Source organism: Neolamprologus multifasciatus, chromosome 3 (genome assembly GCF_963576455.1).
Source record: "Neolamprologus multifasciatus chromosome 3, fNeoMul1.2, whole genome shotgun sequence".
NCBI lineage: Eukaryota > Metazoa > Chordata > Actinopteri > Cichliformes > Cichlidae > Neolamprologus > Neolamprologus multifasciatus.
The window spans coordinates 7,573,987-7,601,405 of NC_140441.1; the positions used below are offsets into that span (position 1 = coordinate 7,573,987).

The 27,419-nt window shown below is 39.7% G+C and overlaps 4 protein-coding genes across 6 annotated transcripts in view; all 4 read right to left on the minus strand.

Annotated features, from left to right (window-relative positions):
- Positions 1–134: 134 nt before the first annotated feature.
- LOC146521361 (high affinity immunoglobulin gamma Fc receptor I-like) lies at positions 135–6,011 on the minus strand. The gene is made up of 4 exons (XM_085155158.1): positions 4,738–6,011; positions 4,413–4,658; positions 4,141–4,326; positions 135–3,084 (listed from the first exon to the last, which is right to left on the minus strand). Exons 1-4 carry the CDS (start codon positions 5,084–5,086, stop codon positions 2,942–2,944), a joined length of 924 nt encoding a protein of 307 aa, XP_085011284.1. The 5' UTR covers positions 5,087–6,011; the 3' UTR covers positions 135–2,941.
- Positions 6,012–9,262: 3,251 nt separating this feature from the next.
- On the minus strand, positions 9,263–14,154 carry LOC146521362 (myelin-oligodendrocyte glycoprotein-like). Its single transcript, XM_085155364.1, has 3 exons — positions 14,077–14,154; positions 11,775–12,113; positions 9,263–10,954 (listed from the first exon to the last, which is right to left on the minus strand). The coding sequence occupies exons 1-3, from the start codon at positions 14,126–14,128 to the stop codon at positions 10,857–10,859; spliced, it is 489 nt and encodes a 162-aa protein (XP_085011490.1). The 5' UTR covers positions 14,129–14,154; the 3' UTR covers positions 9,263–10,856.
- Positions 14,155–16,582: 2,428 nt separating this feature from the next.
- On the minus strand, positions 16,583–21,566 carry LOC146521363 (butyrophilin subfamily 2 member A1-like). 2 transcript variants are annotated; one of them, XM_085155316.1, is made up of 4 exons: positions 19,426–21,566; positions 17,816–17,892; positions 17,317–17,652; positions 16,583–17,078 (listed from the first exon to the last, which is right to left on the minus strand). In XM_085155316.1, exons 1-4 carry the CDS (start codon positions 19,566–19,568, stop codon positions 17,041–17,043), a joined length of 594 nt encoding a protein of 197 aa, XP_085011442.1. In that variant the 5' UTR covers positions 19,569–21,566; the 3' UTR covers positions 16,583–17,040. The 2 variants fall into 2 exon arrangements, with proteins under 2 accessions (XP_085011442.1, XP_085011443.1); XM_085155317.1 differs by lacking the exons at positions 17,816–17,892; positions 19,426–21,566 and adding an exon at positions 18,850–18,957.
- A 3,111-nt stretch (positions 21,567–24,677) lies between these two features.
- Positions 24,678–27,419, minus strand: part of LOC146521364 (uncharacterized) — a 38,779-nt gene continuing 36,037 nt past the window's right edge. For both annotated transcript variants that reach the window (XM_085155304.1, XM_085155305.1), the window contains one exon: positions 24,678–27,412. In XM_085155304.1, coding sequence (XP_085011430.1) covers positions 27,369–27,412 — 44 coding nt within the window. In that variant the 3' untranslated portion in view covers positions 24,678–27,368. The remainder of the gene's footprint in view (positions 27,413–27,419) is intronic.

Sequence of the window (27,419 nt, forward strand, 5' to 3'; positions counted from 1 at the left end):
TTTGTCTCAGACTAGAACCCAACTCTGCAGTCTTTGAGCATGCCCAAAACTTAACCACATTTCACACCTTGCAAAATGAACACAAAAACCTAAAGTTAAACTGTTACATCACAGTTACTGTAAGCTGTAGTTGATGAAATGATACAAAGGAAACAGTGTTTTCCATTTCCCATCCATTTTTAAGATAATCAATGAAAATGTTGTGATATGCTGAGTGAAACGCTACAGTTTTGTGTAAAAGAAAGCACCCATGCCCCAATAAAGCAGCAACAGGAGCGGATTTATTTAAGTTAAGTTAATGTTTGTTAAACTGCCATAATACAAACTGCAGTTGAGGGTTGGTGGCAGGATGTTTAGCACTGTTGCCTCACTGCAAGAAGGTTCTAGGTTCAATTCTACCGTCAGACTGTGGTCTTCCTGTGTGGAAGTTGCATGTTCTCCCCAATTTTGTGTGTTGTTTCCAGGTACTCTGGCTTCCTCTACAGTCTAAAAACATGCACTTGTTGGGGATAGGTTAATTGAAAGCTCTACATCAGACTAAATCAGACAGACTGGCGACCTGTCCAGGGTGTACCCTGCCTCTAGCCCAAAAGGATAGAAGGATTGATAGCTAGTGGCTGGTTTTATTATCTTTTTATTTAGTTTAAAATTAATTTTAGTCTGAGATAAACTGGTTGCTGGCTGACAGTGCAGTAACATAAAATATTCCAATGACAATGACCCTAAGTACACTGCAAAGACAACACCAGGGTGGCTAAAGGTCAGCTCTATGTTATAGGGCATTCTAGCCATAGCCCAGACTTGGAACAATTTAAACATGGTTTTCCCCAGATAATCACCATCCAACCTGAGTCACCTTGAAAGGATTTACAAAAACAATGGCATAAAACCCACAAATGCAACCAAATACCAATACATAATGTCAATGCTGTTGCCTAGCCTGTAAACATCTGTGTGTTCCCATGGATATGCCTTCCCAGACCATCACTGACACACCTCCAAACCAGTGTTGCAAAATAATGTTAAAGAGAGCATTCCAGTCTCCACAGCTTCTCCAGACCCTGTCATGCCAGTGAAAGGTGTTCAGGGTAAATCTGCTCTAATCTGTGAAAAGCACCAGGCACCAGTGATTGACCTGCCAATTTTGCACTTTATGGCAAATTCCAGTTGGACTCGGTGTGTTGAGCAGTGAGTATAAGGCCCACTGGAGGAGGTCAGGCCCTAGGCTCACCCTTATAAAGTCTGTTTCTGATTGTTTGGTCAGAGATATTCAAACCAGTTGCCTGCTGGAGGTCTGTTTGTAGCTCTGACAGTGCTCGTCCTGTTCTTTCTCACACAAAGGAGATGATTTTTTCAAACTTTAAAACTATGCTAGGCCTTGGAGAACATGAGGATGTGAGTTGGCTAAGTATTTGACCTTAACCTTCATTATTAGTGCCTTGACCATATTAAATAATAAATCATATGAAAGGGCCTTAATAGAGCTGCACAACACATTGTTTATTCTTTAAATACAACAACTGCAAGTTCTTGAAGTTTTTATAGATAATAGAAACCAAAGGTTTCAGCCAATTCCAATTATATGGGTAAAGAAAAAAAAACTATACAATTCTAGTATGCAAAGGTCAAAAATCAATGTGTTGTTACAAAAACAGGCTGATGTTAGCATATTGTTATAAAAAAAATCAGAAAACATTAAAGTGTTAGTATACCCTTTGCCCATCAGAGGGTTTTGTTAATGCGGAAGTCATAACATTTAGAATTAGCGGCAGGTTCTCACTGTTTTCTATTTTCACTTCTTAAAGCCTCTGATGAAAAATATGTGAGTACAGAGACCTCATGTGTTTGTGTGAAAAGCAGTGACCACAGAGCAGCCAGTTTCTGTCAGTGTCATCTGACACTTCACATCAGTGCACAACTCATTTTCACAACACGAACACTGTCAACGGCCAAACCAGGACTCTCTGTGGTGAAGGGTTTCATCAGCGTACAGACTAGAACTAAACAGGAACGGGAAGTAGCAGCTGTGGTTTTACATGAACAACTTGAAGCCAGATTAATGCATTGTATAAAAGAGTGCTTGGTGTCTTTAGTCTGTCTCTTTATACACATATACATATCATATTTATTCAAGTTGTTTGTGTGTCAACTCCAGACAGAACACCCATCTGAGCCTTATCTGGGCTACTTCTAGATTTGTAGCTCAGTTATCACACTGCCAAAAGTCACAACACACCAGGAGACTGACCCATTTAAGGTGTACGTGTGGCCCTAAAGATGACTGCTAATGTGTCACATTTGAGCCAAACAAAACAGAAATATATTTACATTTTTATAATTTTTTCACCAGAGTAAGAAAAACATAAAGAATTGACTGATAAATGTATGCACAAGGCAAAATAGACACAACTACTAAATGAGCTGTTTACAAGTAGAAACTCCTCACTGACATCTGGCAATGGAAAATCAAAAGTATCCATTCAAATGAAGTGTGCGTTGTAGGTCACGGATATATCAATATTCCTCATATTTCAGGCTGTGAGAGAGGTCTTAGCTAAATTATAGAGTTTACCTGAGAGTTTGCTAACACAGAATTGCCGTATGTTGATTGGATAATGCTGTTTTATTGTGTTTAAATCTATAAACTTCCTGACTCAACAGGATTGTTTTTAACTGAGGTTTAAAATATTTGACCTCCATTATTAAAGTGGACAAATTGATAGATTATAACTTGAGATTTTAAATTGCAAAGTTATGAATCACACTAAACATGTGCTTTCTCAATATCACTGTGTCCTTTAATTTCAAGTAATACACTTCTGCTGCCTCTGATAGAAACGATCAAACACTCAGCCATGTTTTTCTTTAAAAGATTATTTTTGAGCCTATCACAGTGTGTTAGCGTTCTAATGTTAGCGTGTAGCCTGAACTAAACCCTGTGTTAAAGCTGTGAAGAACCGTGATGGCGAGAAAGAGCAGCTGTACCTCTCATCTTTGACTTTTTTTCAGTTTCTTTGATGATGATGATTTCTTCATAACTGACATCTGTTCTCACCGTTGAACCCACTGCAATTGAAACCCTCCCTGTACACAAACCACACACAGAAGTCGTAATTGCAACTGGTCGTACACTTCTGCTACTGCAGAACTCTTCAAACAAAAAGCATGTGGATCATTGATTTTAATTTTAATTTATATTGTAGCCACAGCTGCCCTGGGGCAGACTGACAGAAGCGAGGCTGCTATATTGTGCCATCAGCCCCTCTGGCCAACACCAGTAGGCGGTAGGTGAAGTGTCTTGCCCCCTGAGCCACGGTCACCCCGACTAATGGAATACAATAAGTAATAAGTAATTATAAATGTTTCTAAAGGAGCCATATAATGCATTCAATGCAAAGTTAAAAGACAAACTTTAATAGTTTAGTTCAGTGATTGAATTTCAGTTAGAAAAATTATTAGTAATTACAGTTTCTCTTATATTGTTTTAATACTAAGAGCTCTGTGAAGCAACACCTACAGGTGACTTTTTAAAAAGACAAACAGGAAACTATACGACTGCAGAGCTGTAAAATTAACCACAGACCACAAACACACACTCGAGCATAGTGTAGACTCAGTAAGCACAGAGTTAAACTTTAAAGACAGACTCCTGATTCAGATGTCTACATGCTTATTGTTTTCTAGTTTTTCCCACGCCACTGTACGTGTGTACTAGCCAATGCAAACATGATGAACTATTATATAAGAAACTATTACCTAAGAAACATGAAAAAGGAACACAAAGACACCGTAACCATGGGACAGAGAGGAATGACTCGATCTACAGTAAATATTCCACCACCTTAAATTGTATTAGCACTGATGGTGACACAGGCAGCTGTAGCTGAACTGGACCTCTAGACAGACTCTGTGCTGTGGAGATTTAAATTTAAATTTTATTATCTCACAATAACTTTGGATTTCTATTTAGTTAATTGTGCTATCACGCTGTCCAAGAAGTCTCCTCTAGATTTGGTGACTGAAATTCTAGGATTTTGTTTGGATGTTACCAGGTACCTGTGATTCACCCACAGAAAATCTCTTTCTCACACACACACATCATGTGTGTGTGTAGATTATTCTGACAGGTCTGAGTCTCACCTTCAGGTTTCCTGTGAACATATCTTCTCAGCAGCAAAACCAATAACACCAGTAGAAACACAACACAGGCTGATCCAACAGATGACAACACAGAGAGAACAGGAGGAGAAGGCGATGGAGGAAGAGTGATGGAGGTGAAACCAGGAGGAGAGTTGGATCCAGGTGGAGGTGTGGTGGTGTGTTTGTCTAAAATAAAGCAAACACAGTCATTAAGTTGTCGTCACATTATGAATGTTGAAAGCTGCAGAAACACAGACAGGTGAGTGTGTCACCTGTGACAGTGATCCAGCTGGATGGAGACTCTCCATGACCGCTGATGTCACACTTGTAGAGGCCTTCATCAGACCTGGAAACATGCTGGATGGTCATGTGACCTGTAGGCTGCTTCCTGATGAGGGAGCCATCTTTATAGAAAGCAGCTGGGAGGTTGGAGGGAGTGGTCTTTGTTTTACAGAGCAGAGTGACGTCATCTCCCTCCATCACAGGGAGGACAGGACTCTGCAGGATCACTGATCCACCTCAACACAGAGACAAACTACAGCATTTCATCCATTTACACACAGCTTCATCAACACTAACTCCACACACTCAGCTTACCAGTGACTGTCAGGTTAACCATGTTACTGATGGGAGCCTCTCTGGACTCACACCAGTAAACTCCACTGTCTGATTTGTAGGTATTGGTGATGTTACAAGAACAATTGGCTGAAGCAACTGTTGTTCCCCACTCAACTCCACACTGAGTCCTCTGCCGTGTGCTTGTGTTTCTCCTCAGAGTCCATCCAGCAGAGCTGTCGTCCTCCTCACAGCTCAGAGACACAAAGTCTCTTTCAAAGAACTGAGAGCTGCTGGGACTCACAGTCAGACGAGCTGTGAGGGTTAAAATGGAAAACCGTTTAATGTGATACCGGGATGACCAGGAAGTAGTTTCATATTTGAGATCCATTGTGAAACATGAACCCAATCAGGTCATATCAGTGAGCATTTCTCAGTTTAAACTGTGACAGAAGAAGGTTACTGACCTTGGTTTGTTGTGCAGCTCAGCAGTGAGATCAGAACTAAAGAGAAATGACACTCAGGTTGATTTGAGGTGAACATAAAGAACAACTCCACACAAACAGCTGACAAACACACAAACACGTCTCTCTCTGATATATCTGCTCGCTTTCTATTAGATGTCAGCAACATCTTTCAAGTACAGTTTGGACAACAAAAGACTAACATTCACACCTACAGTCAGTTTACAATCACCAGTTAACCAAACATGTCTTTGAACTGTGAGAGAAAACCTACACAGATGCTAACCACTACATCTCTGTGACACCTGTACTGTTAGATATGATTTAGTAACCTTTCCTTTTTATTATTATTTAATAGCATTCAAGCTTTTATTTTATATTTGTTAGTGACATAAATGTATCCATACAGTTTGAACTCATCATGCTTTTTATATAAAAAACAGCTATTAAAGTTATAATTATGAGCAAAAATTACAGTGTGATTATATACAAACTCTCCACTACATTTAAATAACCCAGTAAAGTCATGTGTCCACTGTGCAGCTGTGTTGATATAATGAGTGAATGATTTGATCTGTTCACTGCCTGCTGTGTTTCCTCGACTCCTGAGCAAAGATAAAGAGTCAGTTCAGACCTGCAGTTGGTCCTCGTGGTGTTTTGAACTTGAATTCAGCCTGATTTGTTTTTCATGTCTTCTCCTCCATCATCAGTTATCAGGAGAGCAGACAGTCAAAGTACAAGAATTCAAACAAACACAGAGATTCTACTTACAGAGCAGACACAGCACAGATGTTTCCTTCATCGTCCTTCTCACTCATTTGAGCTTTTTTTCATTTCTCTCACTGACACCAAGTAAAGGCCGCCCTCTTCCTCTGAGCACCAGCTTTCTATTGGTTCAAACACAGAGGTGAGAACTATTTCCTTTCCATGTAGTGGACCTTCCTCTATTGGTTCATTTGTGGGGCACTGGTGTGGGACTGACTTCTTTTCTTTGTGGAAAGTTATAAAGAATACAATTAAGAGAAAATATAAATATAATTCAGTACTTCTTTATTCATAAATTCATGTACATTCATGCACAGGTCCCAGTTTAGATCTGGGAGGTGTACTCACCCTTTTGATAAAACCCACGATTAGGGTTGGTTCAGGTGACTCTGAATTCTTCCTTAGTTACTGCAACAGACTTAGGCTGTGTTTCTCCTTCTGTCATGTTTATTCACCTCTTTATTTAATCATCATTTACTATTTATCTCTTACTCTCTTCCACACCATGTTTTCTTTAATCTCACCCCAACCAATCAGGCTGCCCCTCCCTGAACCTGATTCTGCTGAAGGTTTCTTCTTGTCAAAAGGGAGTTTTTCTTTTCCACTGTTACCAAACTGCTTGCTCATAAGGGGTCATAAGGCTGTTGGGATAGTCTCTTTTTTCTTTGTACTGTTGTACTTGAGGCAACTAGCAACACACTATATATATTGTGTATATAAATAAAAATGAATTGAATTATGCATATCTCTAAAACCAGTGCCACTAGACAGCTCAGTGGTCTCTTGTCTTGAAAAGAAAGTGCATGCATAAGGTGGTGCATGATGTGGTGCATGAGGTGGTGCATGAGGTGGCAACAATAATTTCGCTCAAGTGAAGGAGTTTGGTCTGTGGTAGGGGAGGTTTCTTGTTTGCTGCTGCCTTTCACAGTCGCCTCGGGGTTTTGTGAATGTCAGGGGGCTGGGTCTGCATTTTGAGTGTATTTTGTATTTTTTGATTCCTCGTAATGTTAAGTTCAAGTGTATTATTAGTATGTCTTAGTTAGGTTTTGTTTAAAGTTTCGTCCAAGCTCCCTTCTTTATGTGTCGTATTCTGTTCTATCTGTATGATTTTTTGTTATGTCTGTGTCTCGTTCCCCTTAGCTGTGTTGATGTTCCTCTTGTTGTGTATCTTTTGGTCTCCCCAGGCTGACTAGCCAAACTAGCCAAACAGCAACTTGCCAGGGGGCTAGCCCAAAGCGCTTTACACATCCTTTGGGGTCCTTAGGGACTAGTAAAGCGCTATATAAATACAGACCATTTACATCCAGTCATCCACCCATTCACACACCTTTTCACACACTTGTGATGGCAAGCTACATTGTAGCCACAGCTGCCCTGGGGCGCATTGACAGAGGCAAGGCTGCCAGACACGGGCGCCACCGGGCCCTCTGACCACCACCAGTAGGACACGGGTGAAGTGTCTTGCCCAAGGACACAACGACCGAGACTGTCCAAGCTGGGGCTAAGCCGGCAACCTTCTGATTACAAGGCGAACTCCCAACTCTTGAGCCACGATCGCCCCCAAGCTGTTGCAGCTCCTTCTTAAATCCATCACTTTAGGGTACAGGCAGGAAAAGGCCCACCTGGTGCTGGAACTGAAGAATTCAGGTGACCCGCTCATCGGGAGTGCCAAAGTTCCCATTTGTACAGGTCATAAATGGAAGCCACAGGAAGAGTTAGGTCATGCCATTTCCGATCTACGGCATGAAGACTTGTTAGGGCCATTTAAACCAGTCACAACCACTGCCCTGGGCTTAGGACCAACGTTCTGGTCTAAAACCACCACAAGAAAGCAGTAGGCTATGGTGGTGGATGGGATAACCAGACGGGACCTGGACTGCTTCCATGTTAAGGTTATATCTCAGGGCAACCAAGGAGCCTGGACAAGATGGGATGATACTATTAACAGGTACATCACCTAGGCAGACATCTGGAGGACACCACAATCCAGGCCTGTTTCAGGTGGTGCCATGATCAAATGCTGAGAAATCTGGCTGAGATCCTGGAGAGCTGTAAGGTAATACCAAACTGCATGCCAGAAGCAGCCAATCATACGCAAGCAGGATTTTTGAAGCCTTGCAGCACGAGTCAACCTCCTCTGAAACGGATGAGTATTTTCACACCATTCAAAGAGTGGCAGATGTTGGTAGACCTCAGGAAACAACAGGCCTTCCAGAGAGAGGTCTTGATAATTACTCTCAAGCCAAACATTGTCATGTGGTCCAAGGCAGAGAATAAGGTCCTGTTTTTCGAGCTGACCATGAAACTGTAATGATCTGAGTGAGTGTCTGGTGTTTCTCCACTGGCTTTCTATGTTCAACTTTGTCCGCCTTCTGGACAGAACCCTGCTTCCTCACCTTGCCCTACTAACCTAATATCCATCAACAACAGTCAGCAAGGCTGTATTTAAGACCAGTTCGTCAGCTACCTCATGGTGGTAACCAGGCCTCATTGCTTCATGTATTCTTGTTTATGCGTTCTACTTACCAATGCTAATTTCCTCTATAGTTTCTGTCATCAAGCCACCACTTTGCTCACCTGCAATTCATTTCCCCAGACGCTGGTAATCTTTGCACAACTCTCTGCAATCTAATCTTTGGAATCAAAACAGCTCACAATTTTTACCTGCCTGTCGTTTCCTCTTGAAAGTCAGGAAAATAAAGTTGGAACCACCTTTCACACTCGGTTACTCTCCCCAGAGTACACCCCCACAACCTTACAAGCTGTACATTTATATGATGACTGTAACTGGCACTGACTAATAATTGGCCAGGAGGTCCATTTCATGATCATTAACATGCAGATTTTAATGACTGATCTGAGAATAAACAAGTCACTTCGATGAGTAATGAAACATTCTTCCCACTGGAAAAAAAAAGCATCTGGAGGAAGAAAAAAAATCTACTTTCTGGTACAAAAAGAAATAATTTCTTTCAGAGTCCAGCGTGCTGATTAACACAACACCATGAAATTCAATGAGCAGCAACTGAGATTTAAGGTGTCTTTATCAATGCATGATGTCTCTTAAACATCCCATCTTAAAGGTCACTGGTGCAGGTAGCTTTTCAGCATCACTGTATATTCAGTCACTTTATAAATGAAGACTAGTTTTATTCTTTAATAAGCAGAAAATTACAAATTATGTAAACTGTTTCAGGAGTAGTGTCTACACTAAAATCGATTTTTTTTCCTGTGTTGATTTGAAATTAAAAGTCATCTGACACTGAAACGTTTAGAAGAACGTGTTGGTGAAAACTATGAATGATTTCTATTTAAAATAAATATGATATCCAAATTTTGTATTTCTAGTAGCGACTGGATTCAAGGAGAAGCCTTGAGGCAGAAGTGAGGTGGCTCTGTACAAGCAGAGACTCACTCCATTATTTGGCTCCTCCTACTGGTCATCCTAAACCTTTTAGTGAGGCACAAGCTTCTAAACACTACTTGTTAGCATGGACAGTAATGCGTGAATTCAAGTAAGAGACTTGAGGCAGAGATTAGTCAAGAGATTGAGATGTTTATTCACCAACAAGTCAAGTTTACATAACATAAAAAATCCCCACATAATACATGATGCTTTATATTATCTCTGGCTCTCTTCTAGTGTCCTTTGTCCTGTCACCCCGGACCGGTTGATGCAGATAACCACCACTCTAAACCTGGATCTGAACGAGGTTTCTTCCTGTTAAAAGGGAGGTTTTGCTTTCCACTGTCACTATCGTAGAGTCTAAGGCTGACAATATTAAGCGCCTTAAGGCACCTGCTGTTGTAATTTAGCATGGCACAAGTAAAATTTAATTTGATCGAGTTGGCAATAACTATTAAATAAATGTTTCATCATCTGGCCAGCAGTCTCTAATCTAAAATGGACATTGTATGCCCATTACAGCCCCTTCTCAAATGCACTTGGTGTGTACCTGGCACACTTAAAGGTGCTCAGAATGGCTAGGGCTTTTTATTTGTTGGAAAGATCTTTGGGTATGAAACACAAATGCAATAAAATGCTATATTTATCAAGATACAAATTAGTTTTCTGGACATTACCTCAGAGGTACATTAAAAAGTATAATTTCCTGTTGGTTTAACCAAACTTCTAATATTCACAGGGACAAACCTTCACAAAGTTCAAAAACATACATTTAATCCAGTTTTGTCAAGTTTATAGATAATGCTCATGGTCCCCATTACCTTTACTGACAATTCATCCATCACTAAAAATACGGCACAATATGTGTTAAAAACCATCCAGCATAATCACAGTGAGCTACAAATGCATTCAGTCACAATACAGCACACAGGTTTTAGTATTACAGAAGTTTAAATATCAACTAGAAGATTTGCATTTGCTGCGAAAATGCTGTGTGAATGCCTTGTAGTAGAATCTGAAAACAGCAGAAGAAGGAGAACAACCTGCTGAAAAGAGCTGAAGAAGCTGAAGTTTGTGCCGAAAACAGTGAAAGAATCTGGAATCTTTGCTGAAAAGAGGTAAAAGACAAAAATTCTGCTAAAAAGTGGTAAAGAAGCCTAAATTTGCACTGAAAAGATGTGAAAAAGTTAAACTATCTCCTGAAAGGGGATATATATATATATATATATAACTTTTACATTTGCATAATGACTGAAACTATAGTGGTGCTAGTTTCAGTCATTATGCAAATGTACTATTTATAAGATTGGATGACCAAACGTTTGTCCCACTGAAAACGCTACGTCCAGATGAACAGAATCAACTTTTGGGATTATTAATTTGTTGATTCTCAGATTATGTTTTCTTTCCACATTTCAATGACAACACTGAGAACAAAAACGTGAGACTCTGAGACATTTCAAACATGCTGCAGTTCACTGAGAAGCTGAATCCTGACGCTGTGATCACTTCATGTTCTCTGTGGATCAAAAAACAACTGCAGCAGCAACAAGAAGCATAGCAGGAACTGATAGACCAGCTTCCAGTCCACCACATCCATCTTTCCTAAATCCTCTTGGCTGACCTGAAGGTGAGAAACAGGTGTGAGGTGTCAGCTGTCAGGTGCACAAAACAAAGCTCTGCACAGACTCTGCATTAGTTTAAAAACAAAAAATGTTTTGAATTAGAATAAAAAATTAATTTCAGACACCAGTTGGAGAAAAAAGGTATGATGATGATGGTTAAATGTCTCTGATAAGGACTTTCTGCTTCAGGCTCTGAGCATGCCCACATTAAAACAAAAAAAAGGGGGCGGGGGCATTTTATGGATCACATGACTCTTCAAACTTTAAGAAGGTTGTCATACAGTAAAATTATCAATCAGTTATCAGATAGGGGTGCTTTGATGATAAACTTTAAGTAAGAGCAGGTCATGAATATTAGGTACTGAATAAATAAATGGACATGAATAAGCGTATTATTATTCTACAATGTATACATTACACACACTAGAAATTATTAACCTGACCAGTGGTGGGCAGATTGATCCAAATGTTGATTGTGTTGAGACAGCATTGGTTATTGGTATTGAATCGATTGGATCAATACTTTAGCTTGTTTCTCTCCAAGTTCAGGACGTTGCTCCTGTTAATCCTGTTAATTAGGTGTTGATTACCACATGAATGTGTCCTGATGTTTTATAAGCAACAGAAAACAATAGAATTCTGGGACTTTTTGGGAGTTGCATACCAGGTTACAATACAGATTTCGCGGTAAAGCATAATTCAAACGTCATGCGAACTCTGCAAATACAATCGGTGTGTTTAGCTGTCCTGTGGTCATGTGAGTTAGTATAACTGAGCAGAGCCATGCAGGCTGCCAGGTATTGAACTGTACTCACTCACCTGGAGGATCAACACTCAGTGTGACTATGCAGACTGGATCACTGTTCTTGTTGCGTGTCCCTTTCTGGACGACACGACACTCGTATGTTCCAGTGTCATTAATCGTCACATGCTTCAGAGTCAAAGACACGTCTCCTTCCTTCATCTGTCTGTCCTGCAGATCCACCCGGTTGTTAAAAAATGGATGCTGGTTTTCTGGATCAAAACGCCCATCCCGGTGCACATAAACATATTTTGGCTCCAGGTTAGCTCTGCTCCACTCTACCGTTAAGATGTTGTTGTTTGGAACTCGACATGTCAGAATGATGGCCTGTCCAGAGTCAGCTGTGATTTTCTGCCCTGAAGGAGGAAACAACACAGAGCAGAGAGGTTAAAGGTCAAAGTGTAACTGTTTAACTCTACAGCACACAGTAAATCTGTCTATATCATAAACATAACTCAAACACACATTTATATTAATGTACAAACCTTTGATCAAATAGCAGAAACCCTGTGCAGATCTTATCAGAAGATAACTATCAGCTCTGATCAGGTGATACATTGTATTATATGTAGTATTTTCTAATGTAGTTTAACTCATAAAATAACGATTTACATGAAGTTTAATACAATCTTTAAAACCTCACTAAAGATGATTATTTCATCATTTATAAAACAGTAAAATAACTGTTTGCTAAACTTTAATTCAAAACTCAATGAGCCTTTATTAACAATGTTATAGTTGGGTAACACCGACTCCTATCTTAGTGTGCTTCCTCTTCACTCAGTATAGACCTCTCTGCATTTAATTATTCCTTATTATTAATTATTAATCTCTGGCTCTCTTCCAGCGTGCCTTGGTCCTATATCTTCCTCTTCTCAGCCCCAACGTGTCACGATAGATGGCCGCCTCCCTGACCCTGGTTCAGCTGGAGGTTAGTTCCTACTAAAAGGGAGTTTTTCCTTCCTACTGTTGCCATAGTGCTTGCTCATAGGGGGTTATATAATTGTTGAGGTTTCGCTGTATTAGTGTGTGGTCTTGAGCTTACAATATAAAGCAATTTGAGTTGACTATTGTTGTGATTTTGCACTATATACATAAAATTGAATTGGATTAAATTTGTATGTTCTAAAGATTTTTTTTATTTGAAGAAAATCTTAAACTTCAGAAATGGAAGCAGTAGGTTATTTTTATTAATTTAATTAAAAAATAAAAAAAGAACAATCACCCACACTGTGCGCTACACGGCATTAAATGTGTTTACTTTACTTTCCAAACGATACAACTGTTTTTTCCTCTTTATTCTCAGAACGTGTTCATACCGAATCAATGAAAATGAATATATGGATAATATTACTAATGTAAATTGCTGCGATTCTTGTCTTCTTCAGGTGCGTTCACACCTGCAGTTCATTTACTCTGGTTATGCGTTTTAATAACCCCTCAAACCTGTTAATGTTCTCGTGTAACAGTGTCGTAACTGTGGTAATACCACCTTAAATATGTCAGGAAGGGAGACAAAGCTAACGTTTAAAGACAAATTTAAAATCTGACGTCTGACAGCGTTTGGTCAGTAGAGGAACTTGATGAGTGTCGTACAGGAAAATCGAAACCGCAATTTTGGAACCCGCCAAGGAGTAAATGGCTACAAAAAACAACACCGTGATAGTGGAGTGGAGTCTGAGGGCCACAGACCAAGCAGCAGGTCTATTCCTATTCCTGCCTCCACCTCCACATTTAGTGTCTTATGCCGGGCTCACACTGTGCGATTTTTGGCCCATTTTGAGCCGATTTTTGAGTCGTGCGACCGTTTTGGCCTTCATCGTGCGTCGTGCATCGTGTAGTATACGTGGGGTAACGAGAAGCCAAATTACCACCAAATTATCACGATCACAACAACCGTGAAAATAGTTGGATAGACATTGCTGCTCAATCACAGCTGCCTGATCATGTTTTTCATTAGCAATTTAGCAAAGTTGATGGTGGTGTGTGTCTGTGTGAGTGAAAGACAGAGTTAGAGCGAGCGACAGATTTTCTGTTATAACCTTCATGTTATGGACGCACAGTGTGAGCACTCAGGTCGTATAGTGTGAGACCTGCATCGTGACCTATGAACTTCTAACCCCTGCGAGTCAATCGTACAGTTTGAGCAGGAGCTGAATCGCGCGACTGAAAAAAATCGCACAGTGTGAGCCCGGCATTAAACCTGCACCTGAGTGATCTGCACAAGCGACCCAATCGTGGAGGTAAGCGAAGCGAAGTTCAATTTAAACGGAGTAAACGCCGCTAGTGTGAAAACACTCTGTGATAGCTGAAGCTCACCTGAAGCTGCAGACAGCAGAAGACAAACGCAGACGTAAACCGCATGAGCCATATTCAAAAATGCCCGCTCTCTGACATGCTCCCGCTTATTGGCGGTTGACAGTGTTGCCAACGCCTCAGTAAGAAGAATCGCTATTGGCTGTCCTAAAAGTCGCTAAATGACGACGTCATCACTTAATTTGCATAATTGGTCATGCTAATGTAATTGTAACCTATGTTGTTGTTGGAGAGAGAAATAACGTTGTGGAAGAGACATAAACTGAGTAAAAAACGTCCTAAATGCCTTTAGAGTTTATTTAGAACTACAAATTAAATTTCTTTTAGCAATTATTGTTTTTTAATGTCACAATTCCAACCCTGCTCCTTTATCCGGGCTTGGACCGGCAAAAGTGACCCGAAATAGGCACTCTGGTGGAGTTACTTTGTGTGTGTGTGTTTATAAATAGTTTTAAACCTTGTGGTCCACAAAACAGCATAAGAGTAAAAGAAGAACTGACTGCGTTACAGTCAGTGCAGAGCAGAGCAGCGGCTTCATTTGCCGTTTGAACGCATACGTGTGCACGTCTCCTGCCCTGATAGCAGCAGGGGGAGGACTATCCTCAGCCTGTGAGCGCATAATTGGCACGGGCGAGGTGCCCACGGCAGCACCCCTGCTTGTTGAGAGTAAGAGCGATACGCGTTTTCACGTCAAAAAGTCATATATAAGTCTCCAATAATACCAGAAAAAGTCACCAGATTTGTCGCTAGTCGCTTTTTAGAAAAAACAGTCGCTAAGGGGGTCTGAAAACTCGCTAAATATAGCGACAAAGTCCCTAAGTTGACAACACTGGCGGTTGACAAACAGCAAAATTAAAATAAAAGCATTACCGCCACCAACTGGTGTGGAACGAAATGGCAAAAAAAAAAAAAAATTCCTCCCAAACAAATGAGTCTACATTAAAAACCAAAATATGGCCTGATAACTTTCACGTCCAGTTTCACTTCCATATCGCTTTTTGATCAACTGACTTCTTTCAATATCATATTTTTGACAATGCAATAAAACATGTTCTATTGTTTCCTGTCCTCTGCTGCACGTGTACGTGAGATAAAACCCATATCCTTGTTTGTTCAATAGTGTGAAATCCACGACTGCATCAGGAAGTATCCATGGTGGTATTGTAGGTAATGCTACTGTTTGACTCATGTTGATCTTGTCCAGATTAAGTTCAGTTCCTTTGTGTCCCACTGTCCACCTAAAGCTCAAATTCTCTTTTTCCCAGCAGGATTAGAAAGTAATTCTTGTTGGATGATCTTGACCATGTCCTTGTAGACTTGCCCAGTGCGCGGAGATGGGCGGTTGCAGTTTCTAGAGTGGACTTATGTATCTTTTAAAAAAATAAATAAATCTTTATTAAAAAATTACAAAAACACAAACGCTGTATGCAACTCTCGTAGTTTAAGGATTGCATTACAATAAATAAATAAAGTAGAAAAAATTAAATAAATACTGAACCCTAACCTACAAAAAACGAGGACGTTCTCTTGTGTGAAGAATCTTTTAGAATTATTTGTTAAGAATATAAGAGTTCTAAAAGTTCCAAAAGAATCATTTATTTCTAAGATGCCACACAAATTATTTGTGCAGGTGTAAAAAACAGTTTTTCCACCACAAGACAGAGGACCACAGGTGTAAAACTCCCCCCCACCCCCCAATCAAACAAACTGATGTAAAACAGTTATCACTAACACTAATGGTTGACCTTTAAACTTTTATTAATATCTTTAAAACAAAATCAGCACAAACACTTTTACCAGCATAAGTGTTCGACATGTTTTGTACTTGATCTGACGTTTTAGTTTTATTTTATACTTATTATTTATTTATATTTTGCTCTTAATTTAATTAGTTTTATAATTTATTTTTTTTATAATTTATAATCAATGTTAACTGTAGCTAGGTTCAAAGTATTAATGCTATCTTATTTTAATAAATAACTCTGTCATATGCAAAATGAGAGTGACAATATATTATTTTAGGGTGGCACACACCACCCCTGTAGAACCGCCCCTGCTCAGTTACTATTATATTGTGAAAGAATGATGACATGAGTAATTCTGTTAGTGACGGTGACGCCTCACACTGCCCAGAGTTCGAAGTCATTTCATTTACAGAAAATACTGCAGCACACCTGTGTGGATGTGCGTGTTCAAAATCAAGTGTGGAGTCAGAGGGAGCTGCTGAAATACAGATTTCAGGAACTTATTTTAAATACTTTTTCAGGTTTAAATGTGAGATCAGTTATTCCCACAAAATACCAAATCTTTAATGTGTAACCATTTAAGCGCGGATCAGCTGAACTCCACATGGTGGAAATGTCTGGTGAAGCGTGGGTGTCACTCTGTCACAGTCAAGAATACTGGACTTAAAGGTGCTGAGCGTCACGCCAAACTACAAACTTCTACGTCATCGAGTGTTGAAGGTCATCGATTAATGAAGCCACAACATAAGGATCTGAGCCTGAGGTCATCATGTCAGACATCTTTATTCTTCACCTGAGCCTAAACTCACTGGGAATGAGCCTGAAAATGCTCACATACTGAATGGGTTCAACATGTCAGAAAACATCAGATTAAAAAAAAGACAGAATTAGTAAACATTAGATATTAATACAAGTTTAACTTTATTAACAGTTAGAAAATGAAGTTCATTGAAAAGCTAAAGATAATAAATGAACAGTATCTGAGCAGCTTTATAAATGTTTAAAGCAACAAAACTTACATAGAGGAAACATTTAATACTGATGTAATAATAACACTGTAGTAACTATTGTTATTCAGGACTTAACTCTCTGCCTTATTTGTACTTGACTTACAGATGAATCACAAGAGGCTGGTTTGAATTCTGATCTGATTGTTCTTTATGTTTCCTGCAGGTCACCAAAACAACAAACAGACAGACTTGCAAACAGTCCATTATGTCCTCTATTTCCCTCCATCCTCTGTGTGTCCTCCTGTCTGACCTGCAGGTGAGAAACAGGTGTGAGGTGTCAGCTGTCAGGTAGGTGATGAGTGAAGAACAGAACAGAATCCATTTCCTCTTCAAACTGCTGTCAGACATTATCTACTGCACTCTGATCACATCACTCAGACCAGCTGCTTTCTACAAAGTCTCATCAACAACATCTTTACAAACAAACATCAACAACCAGGAAGCAGCTTCACCTCTGATCACACACACACTCAACTCTACTCACTCACCTGGAGGATCAACACTCAGGTTTATGGTGCAGATGAGCTTCAACCAGGCCTCTTGGTTTGGTTCTCCCCATGCAACATAACATCTGTATGTTCCAGTATCATTAATGGTCACATTCTTCAGAATCAAAGACACGTCTCCATCCTTCATCTGTCTGTCCTTCAGATCCACCCGGTTCTTATAAGCTGGATTCTGGTTGTCTGGATCAAACTGACCAATTTGGTGATAAAGGAGGTTCCAAAGGTCTTTGCTCCACTCTATGGCTACGATCTTGTTGTTTGCAGCTCGACATGTCAGAGTGACGTCCTGTCCAGACTCAGCTGTGATGTTTTTCTGGTCTGAACGAGGAAACAACACAGAGCAGAGAGGTTAAGGGTCAAAGTACAACTGTTCACTTCTACCGGAGTCGATTAGATTGAGAAGCCACACACACACACACACAAAAACACTGCTTTTGTGTTCATCACAGAACATTAGACAACATAGAAACATAATACTTACTGGATAATATAAAAAAAACATATTCCTCATGCTGATGATGAGGGTCTGTTGAAGAAAAGATTGGCTTCAGAAAGCTTCTGTTAAGCAAAAACAAAAATACGAGATGTGCTGAGTGGACTGTACTGAATGTGCCACAAAATGTGGAGATTATTTCTTTTCATATGTAATTTCCTCTCACATTTGATTTCTGGTAAATATGATGTTGACTGTGTCAGTTTTTACATGATTAAAAAGGGGGTTATACTACGTCTGTAGTGGTACAAGGCAAGTACACAGAGAGCCGGGGTACCGGTATAGATGTGTTCGGAAAACCAACCAAAAAAAAAAAACAGGGCGATACTTTTTAATCCTCTTCATCGCAGAGGAAATAACAGTTTGGTTTCTAATAGTGATGGGTCCTGCAACACTGACGCACTGACGCATGTATCATGTGTTTAAAAGGTACCACATCCGCATCAAACAACAGAATGAGTCGCCACCAAAAACCCCACAAAATTACTCTCGCAAAGATAAAAACAAAATAAAAAATACACATCCCTCCATAACAAAATGAAGCTCGAAAGAAAAATAAATGTTTCTGTTGTGTGGGATCATTTTGATCGTTTAACTGCAAATAATATAATATAATAGTTTGTCTTTGTTTCAGTGTAATCTATCAGAACAGGAAAAACAGCAATGTGACCTGCAGTGTAAATTATTTATTTCATTTTATGCAGGTTAAATGTTGCATCTGTTCTGCGGAGCTTTCTTACACAAACAAAAGGACCTCCCCAGCGTTTAGACATTACAGAGCCAAACATGAAAATAAGACAAACACACCGAGAATGAACACAGATTGGCCTATATAGACACTGAACAGCTTTATCGTGGTTTTTTATTATTAATATGTGTTTTATTATTTTGAAATAAAGCATCTAGGAATATTGTTCTGGATCAGGCAGTCCTGAATTTTATTATAAAGGACTGCCAACCCCTTAGTATTGTGGAGAGTGTCGGAGAGAAACATTCCAAGATCAGAGGATCCTTTAACGTACTGGGGGAATAGGAAGACATCTTATCTGAACCTTTTCCACCTGGCTCTACAGTTTTTGTGTTCCTCAGCTTCATCTGTGCCTGTGAGTTTTCCAAAGCCGGGGAAATGGTGTCAAACCCCCCCCCCCCCCCCCCCCCCCCCAAAAAAAAAAAAAAAAACAAAACAAAAACAAACAAACCCCGCAATAGACTGAATGCTAAAACATTGGATAAACCTATTTTTCTGATTATAAATTTATAATAAACTCTGAGTCAAACGGGTAATATTACATTCACAATACTTTCATTTTAATTTTCACTTAATGTCATTCACAATATTTGCAATGTAAAATATATAAAATGATTCCATGGACAGTACAATACCTTACAGTGTACAAGTATGACTTGGTCATTGAATCAGTGTCTGTTGTGAGTCTCAAGTAAGTTGCCTGCAATGATATTTAAGGTCCAGCAGGTGTCAGTATGGAGCAAAACAGCAACACTGTGTCGACACAGTGTCGATACAGTTTGGGGAATGTGCTGAAACGCTTCACTAGGCCTCATCTACACATCACTAGTTTCTAAAAGTTAAATCTCACCTGCAGAGACAAACGTGAAGACACCGACAAACATTAAACAGTAGAGTGACGCAGCTGTTCCAGCAGCCATTTCTTCTTCTTCCTCTTCTTCTTCTTTCAAGTTTAACGGTAGCTTGCATCCAAAATTGTTGCATTACTGCCATCTCCTGGCTTTTAATCTTCCGTCACTCCTGAGTCCTCAGATCCTCTTGATGAGACCAGTATCTCTCAAAAAACAAAAAACCACCCCTTTCCCTTCACCATGACTTAACTTACCAACCACTTGTTCAAACGTAAGTTCCCTTCCACCACTCATTTCACCCCCATCACCCTCCTGTGACTTGCATACTTACTACAACTAAGGAGTACATGCTCAACCATCTCCATAGCATTGCACCCATCACACAACCCAGTCAGATGTTTCCCTATCTTAAAAAGAGTGCCATTTAAAAAGCAGTGGACTGTTCGTATTCGACTGATAATGACCTCCCCCTGACTCTTTAATCCGCTACTCCTCTTAGCTTCTATTGTGTTTTGCACCCTATATAAATGTATCCCTTTTGTTTCATTATCCCATGCTATTTGCCAGAAGTTCTTACTTTCTGTCCAAACTACACGTCTCCCTTCAGATTTTGACAGTGATATCTGTACATCTATATCGACTTTTTTAACAGCTGCTTTGGCCAACCTTTCTGCTTTCATTACCCACAATACCCACATGAGCCGGAGTCCACATTATTACTACATGTTTATTTTGGACAGACAGTCTATGATGAGCAAAAAGAACGTCATACAGAATCTGCTGATGGGTATTTGTGTTTCCTTGTTCAATACTTAATAACGCCGACAATGAATCACTGCATATCAGTACTTTTGAGATGCTGCTTTCTTCCACCCATTCTAGAGCCAGCAGTATGGCATATAACTCAACTGCATATATACCCAAATGATTTGACGTTCTTTTTGCAATCTTGATACTTAACTCCGGAATGACCACTGCTACACTAGTTGCTTCAGTCTTAGGATCTTTTGACCCATCTGTATACACCTTTTAAAAAGTTACTGTATTTGCTCTCCAATCTGTTATAAAATCTTTGACAAATATCTGTGGTCAATTTCCTCTTCTTAGTATCTGTTAATGATCTATCTACTTTAATGTATTTCAATGTCCATATGGCTCGTAAAGGCCACAACACTGGCTCTATCATCCCCAACCCACCCAAAACTATTTTAAAAACCTTTTCCCTTTCCCAACAACAACACTTTCTTAACAGGATGGTTTTCGTCATGACCTTTTAAATTTATCCAATAATTAACCATCAGCTGTCGCCTTCTAATATACAGTGGCATTTCTCCTGATTCCACTTGTAGAGCACATAGTGGTTGTGTTAACTGCCCCTAAGCAAAGTCTCAGTGCTCGAGCTTGGACTACATCCAGCTTCTTTAAAGAAGATTTAGCCGCTGATCCATACACCACACACCCATAATCTAATCGTGATTAAATTAACGTGATATAAATACTTTTAAGTGCATCAAATTAGCACCCCATGTCAGTCCTGCTAAACACCTCAACACATTAAGAACCTTTTTACTTTCCCCACAACGTGCTCTATGTGATTTTTCCAAGTAATCTCTTATCAAAAACCACACCCAAAAACCAAAACAATCCACCCTGTCTAACGCTTTCCCATACAAGGATAACAGTTTATTCCCCCCTATTTTCTTATTTGTGAAAAGCATTACTTTAGTTTTCTCAACAGAAAATTTAAAACCCCATTCTACTTCTTCATTCTACTTCATTCACTTTTCTACTTTACCTATCCCCTCACGAAGTTTCTTGACGAGATGGTCAACATTCTTCCCCCTCACCCATAACACTCCATCGTCAGCTAAAAGTGATTTACCACAACTATCAGACACATCTTTAAAAATATCATTGATCATAAGTGAGCAAACCGTTGGGCTAACTACACCTCCCTGAGGAGTTCCATTTTCTGTTTTACACGGCTCAGAAACATGCGACCCTATTTTAACTTGAATTGTTCTGTCACATAAAAAATCCAATACCCAATTAAACATACTTCCTCCTACCCCTGCTTCATGTAACTTAATCAGTAGACCGTCTCTCCAAAGCATATCATATGCCTTTTCTACATCAAAGAAGACAGCAACTACCACCTCTTTGATGCATTCTCAATCATCCAGGAAAATAAATCTCCAAAAGTGGATTCTGTTCATCTGGACGTAGCATTTTCTGGGACAAACGTTTCATCACTCATCCAAGTGACTTCTTCAGTCTCATGACTGCAGGTTTCCCCAAATCTTATAAACAGGACATTTGCATAATGACTGAAACCTGACTGGGTGTGTGGTATATGGATCAGCGACTAAAACTTCCTTAAAGAAGCTGGATGCACTGAGACTTTGCTTAGGGGCAGTTAAGACAACCACTATGTGCTCTACAAGTGGAATCAGTCCTTCAGTGGGCTGGCTAACAGTGTTTCAGTACAAAAACAAAAACTATTTACATGTCAAGCTTCATCTCCATTCCTTCTTTATTCTCTTCAGCATCGTTTGTTACAGTAGTTTTATGTCACTACAGTTTAGACTCTGTGAAATTCAGTTTCCAGTAGCAAAACACAGACAGACATTTGCATAGTAAAGAAGTAAGAATACAAATCAAGACAATATGAATATAAACATAAATATATAGACTTCAGTCTCCTGAGGAAATACAGTCTGCTTTGGCCTTTTTTATTCAGGTGCTACATGTTGTATGTCCAGTTTGTTGTCACCCACAGCCTGAGGTACTTGTACGTGTTGACCACCGCCACCTCCTCTCCCTCTGTTTGAATTGGCAGTGGACCTGGTTTAGACCTCCTAAAGTCCACAACCAGTTTCTTGGTCTTTGAGGTGTTGAGTTGTAGGTGGTTTGTGTGACTCCATGTAACCAAGTTCCTTACAAGACTCCTGTAGTCCTCTTCCGGATTATCCCAGATACACCCCATGATGGCTATGTCACCCGCAAACTTCTGAATATGACACGATTCAGAGTTACAGCAGAAGTCAGAGGTGTACAGGGTGAAGAGAAGAGGGGACAACACAGTTCCCTGTGGTGCTGCTGACCACGGTCAGCCTGACGTACTGTGGTCGTTCAGTGAGGTAGTTGGAGATCAGAACCATGGACAGCAACCGCAGTGAGAGTTCAGGGGACAAGACACATTTATCAAACCCTACTTTGGGTAAGCTCCATATTTATATTCTTGAACCCAGTGGAGGATATTATATACACTGCATATTGGCAGTGCCATAACTTATATGTTATATTACTAATATGAACAAATTTACATTATATACGCATGTAAATATGTCTTCTATAAACTAATTAAAAATATGACAAAAGTAACTTGTTTGACTGAAACTGGTGGCAGCAGTATTCTGATTAGGCCAAGATAAGTGCTCCACCTGGATGGAGTAGACAAGCACATCTGGATTCACTAATGATGCAGAATCAGGAAAAGAAAATCATACATTTTAATGTTTTTTACTTTGCATGGGCTCAAGGACCCGTGTGATTCTTGAGTTTGAGTCTATTTCAGTGAAAAGAAAAACTCCATAAATATATCTTCAGCAGCTGTACCTGGGCCTCCTCGTTTGTTCATAACTGACGTCTTCAGCTGTATTTTTAATGCAGCTTCATGAAGAGATTATTTTAATAAAGCAGCAGCTTCTCACAGTTTTCTTACCTTCACATCTCTGTTGTGAAACACAAAGAGACCACAAAGAACTTGTGAGTGTTTCTGTGAAAAACAAGGTGGACGACCACAAAGTTGCCATCATCTGTTCGACACTTCACCACAGACCAGAAGTCAACCATGTTCTCACTGCATGAACACTATTATTAGACAAACCACCTTCCAGCAGATTCAGAATATGGTTTGAGAAAAAAATGTAAATGTTGGTGCGAAATGAATATGCAGAGTCTAAAGGGTGAATTTATAAAATAAAATAGTGAAAAATATAAGTTCTTGATGTAATTCATCATTAACTTTGAATGAACTGATAGTTTGTGTGCAGTTTCCAGATGATGTCTCCGTGTTGCTTCCTGTGTTTAAACTGAACAGCTCTGTGTTGAAACAGCTGCAGCTGAAGTGTTTTCTTTCTTTTAGAAACAGGATGCTGGACGACTGCAGAGCTGTTAGCTTCAGTTAACCACAGACCACAAACACACAGTCCAGCTCACAGGGAACAACAATCAGTGAGTACAGAGTTAAACACACATGTTTATGGTAAACACATGTGACTGTGATAATTAAACTATAATGTTTTAATGTTGCAGCAATCCACATTTATACACTGCTGATCATCCCCCACATGCTCCGTAATCATAATCCATCTTATTGAAGTCAGCAATAATCTTCATGAAGCTAAATATGAATCTACTTCCATATCAATCTCAGTTTGAGACATTACAAGAGAAAAAGGTGAGAAAAATGTGCTTATAAAGGTTCACAATATAAAGATCACCAAAGTTCAGCTAAGAGCAAATCTAACCACTCGGCAGCCATGTTGAGAAAGAGAATATTAGTTCTCCTTTGTTTGATTGGCTGTGTACAACCTGGGTTGGTTTTTAATGATCAGGGCGATCGTGGCTCAAGAGTTGGGAGTTCGCCTTGTAATCGGAAGGTTGCTGGTTCGAGTCCCGGCTTGGCTTGGACAGTCTCGGTCGTTGTGTCCTTGGGCAAGAAGCTTCACCCGTTGCCTACTGGTGGTGGTCAGAGGGCCCGGTGGTGCCAGTGTTCGGCAGCCTCGCCTCTGTCAGGGTGGCTGTGGCTACAATGTAGCTTGAACAATCAACAGTGTGTGAATGGGTGGATGTGTAAAGTGCTTTGGAGTCCTTAGGGACTAGTAAAGCGCTATACAAATACAGGCCATTTAATGTGCTTATAAATAAATTTGTTCATTGATGATGTGTCCACTGTGCAGCTGTGTTGATATAATGAATGATTTGATCTTTTCACTGCCTGCTGTGTTTCCTCGACTCCTGAGCAAAGATAAAGAGTCAGTTCAGACCTGCAGTTGGTCCTCGTGGTGTTTTGAACTTGAATTCAGCCTGATTTGTTTTTCATGTCTTCATGTTTTCTCCTCCATCATCAGTTATCAGGAGAGCAGACAGTCAAGAATTCAAACAGCATCAGGATTCGTTGCGTGTTGGGCAAAAGGTGAACCCAAACCCAGCACTGCAGCGAAAAGAAGTTAACTTAAACAAACTTAAACTTTATTCCTTTAATCCACAACAATACTGAAAGTCAGGTGTAAATAGCTTAAATAATAAATACTCAGTTTGGAAACAGTTTGGAACAAATCAAGAAACAACAAGATCGAGGAACACAAAGTGCACAAGACTATCACAATAAAACAGGAAATATAAATCACTTCATAAACCCAACGACCCAGGACCATGACACACTGCTCTCACTGACATAATCTGCCTTCATAAAATTAACATATCAGTATCTGTACTTTTATTGGTCATACTTGTCCTGTATTTACTTGGTATCGGGGTAGTTTCAAGTTTTCTAGTATTGCACAATACTACTAAAGATATACTCGATTATGAAATATCATAGCCGAAAGCAGAACTTCTATGAGGAAGCTGCGGCAGAAAGGAGAAGTTAGAAGCAGCCTGGCTTAAAGCTCAGTGGCTTATAAGAGCTCCGTCATGAGTTTAACTTGTAAACCAAAAGCCTACATTTAGTTATGCACCATACATTTTGCTTATAAATTAAATTAAAGCTGCAAATATTTTCTCCAGAGTAAATTATTGCTGCTGATTATAAAGGGCTTATTAAAAAAAACACTTGTACTTCCTGACCTTGCTTCCTGTCATTTGTGCAAAATGTATGGGAACCTGTCGACATTAACGGGACAACAGTTTGTTTTTCAGACAGTTTATTATCAAGTAGTTTGTCATGGCAGCAACATTTTAAATGTTTAGTGAGCTAAAGGAAAAAAGGGGCGTTCACCACCGGGACTTTGGATCTGAGCAATGCTGCCAAAGACTCTACAGAGAGCAAGGCTAGAGAGATGAAGTTTTGATGGGTGAGCAGTTTGTCTGTGGCATCCAAGTTTTTGTTTTTATCTTTATTGGCTAGGACAGTAAAGTAGAGGGAACAATCTGCAGGAAAGAGCCCAGGCAGGATTCAAAACCAGGCTGCTGCAGCAGGGACTCCGGCTCTTGGTGCATGGGTCACATCCTCAGTCAGGTGATCTACAACCAATCCAAACTTCCAATTCAAGCAAGGGAGCTGCTCACTCATCACTTCTATGTTTAATAGTTATAACTTATTAGCTCAACCCACAAAGATTCATTAGAATGTGAAAAACAGAGCATCTGATACTCAAAATGTTTTCAACCCCCCCACTAAATGTGTCCCTCAGTGCCTACAGCTTCATAGAAAATAACTGAATGCAAATCTGTAGATAAACCAAAGGAAAACCACAACCATCAGACAATCCCCTGTGAGCAGCAGTTAGTGCCAGTGGGAAGAAAGAAGTCCTTTTCTACAGGAAGAAAACAGCAGCAGCTTTATAAATCATATAAAATGTGATTGTTAATTTTTTTGGGATGACCCACGTCTGTTTCAGCCTCACATTCAAGTCCTGAGTTGTGTGGTGGCTGTTTGTGAAGGTAAGTGTTTCCAGAGGCCCCAGTTTAATGTTACCAGCAGTGAACTCATGTGACAGGAGCCCCATCTTAAAGACCTAGATGGCTTTTGTAGTGTCCTGTCATACTAAACATCTGTGGTGACAAGTTTAGTTCAGGTCTACTTCTCATGTGTTTGCAGAGCTCATCTCTTTTATTTCCTGCTGTTAAATTTAGGACAGCGTGCTGCCTCAACGTGAGACAAAGCTAATCAAACCCACTCAGCACTTGTTCTGTTACTCTGCAGTCTGAAGACAAACTGTTTTTGAATATTGTTTAAACATTAGCTCAGACCCATTTGTGGCTTCACATCCTGTTTACAGCTGCGCAGGCTAACGATGGATGGAAGCAGACTTTAAAATGGTTTCAAATCACATTTAAAGTGCACTGAGAGATTTAACAGGAGGAGCTCTGAGCTGGATCAGGAAACATGACCAGTGTGAGTCACAGGTTCATGAGGTTTAGTGAATTGGACGCTTCATGTCTGTGCTGAGAAGCTGCCATGAGAGACTTTTTCAGTGTTTTTGTTTAGAAAGAATAACAAACATGAACATCTTTTTTGCTTTTTAACACGTGAGCTGGTGCTGTCTGATTTCTGGGTGATATCAAAATAAATATGTAAATTAAACAGCCGTAACAATATGCTTTAGCAAAAAGGAACGTTTTAAGCGAAATTTTAAAAGCAGGGCTGCTTTGGTCTCAAACGTGCACATCCTGTACTGAAGGGTTTTTTCTGTGCAGTTTTCAGCCACTCATCACTATTTTGAGTCTGCGGTTATTCAGTTTTTTCTGTACTGAAGAGAGATGTGTATCAGTTAGCCACAACCAACAAGTCAAGTTTTCCATTTAATGTCTTTTTGAACCCTTGAGAGAAAAACACAGTGATACAAACATTTATTAGTCCTTCAGAGAAATTACATCGCTGCTACAGGAGACGACAAACATGAATACAATATAAATAACAGTAAAGTCATCAAAGATATCACATGAACATATTTATATTATTTATCATTGCTGATTTTGTAACAAACACAGTTAAAGCACCAGTTATAAATAGGATGTGATATTTAAGCCACATTATTTTGCCAAAAACGATGAAACATGATTCCTTATAGTCATTCGTTATGAGAAAACAAAAGTATGACATGTAGTTACTCAGAGAAGCTACTGCACTGCTGCTCCATATGTCCTCTGGTCTGAGGTGCTGGGGGGACCAGTTAGAGACCAGAAGGTTGACATGAGTGGTTGGACTGGTGGACTACTTCAGTAAAGAGTAGATGGCGTCTGTCTCTGGTTTAAACTCTGAACA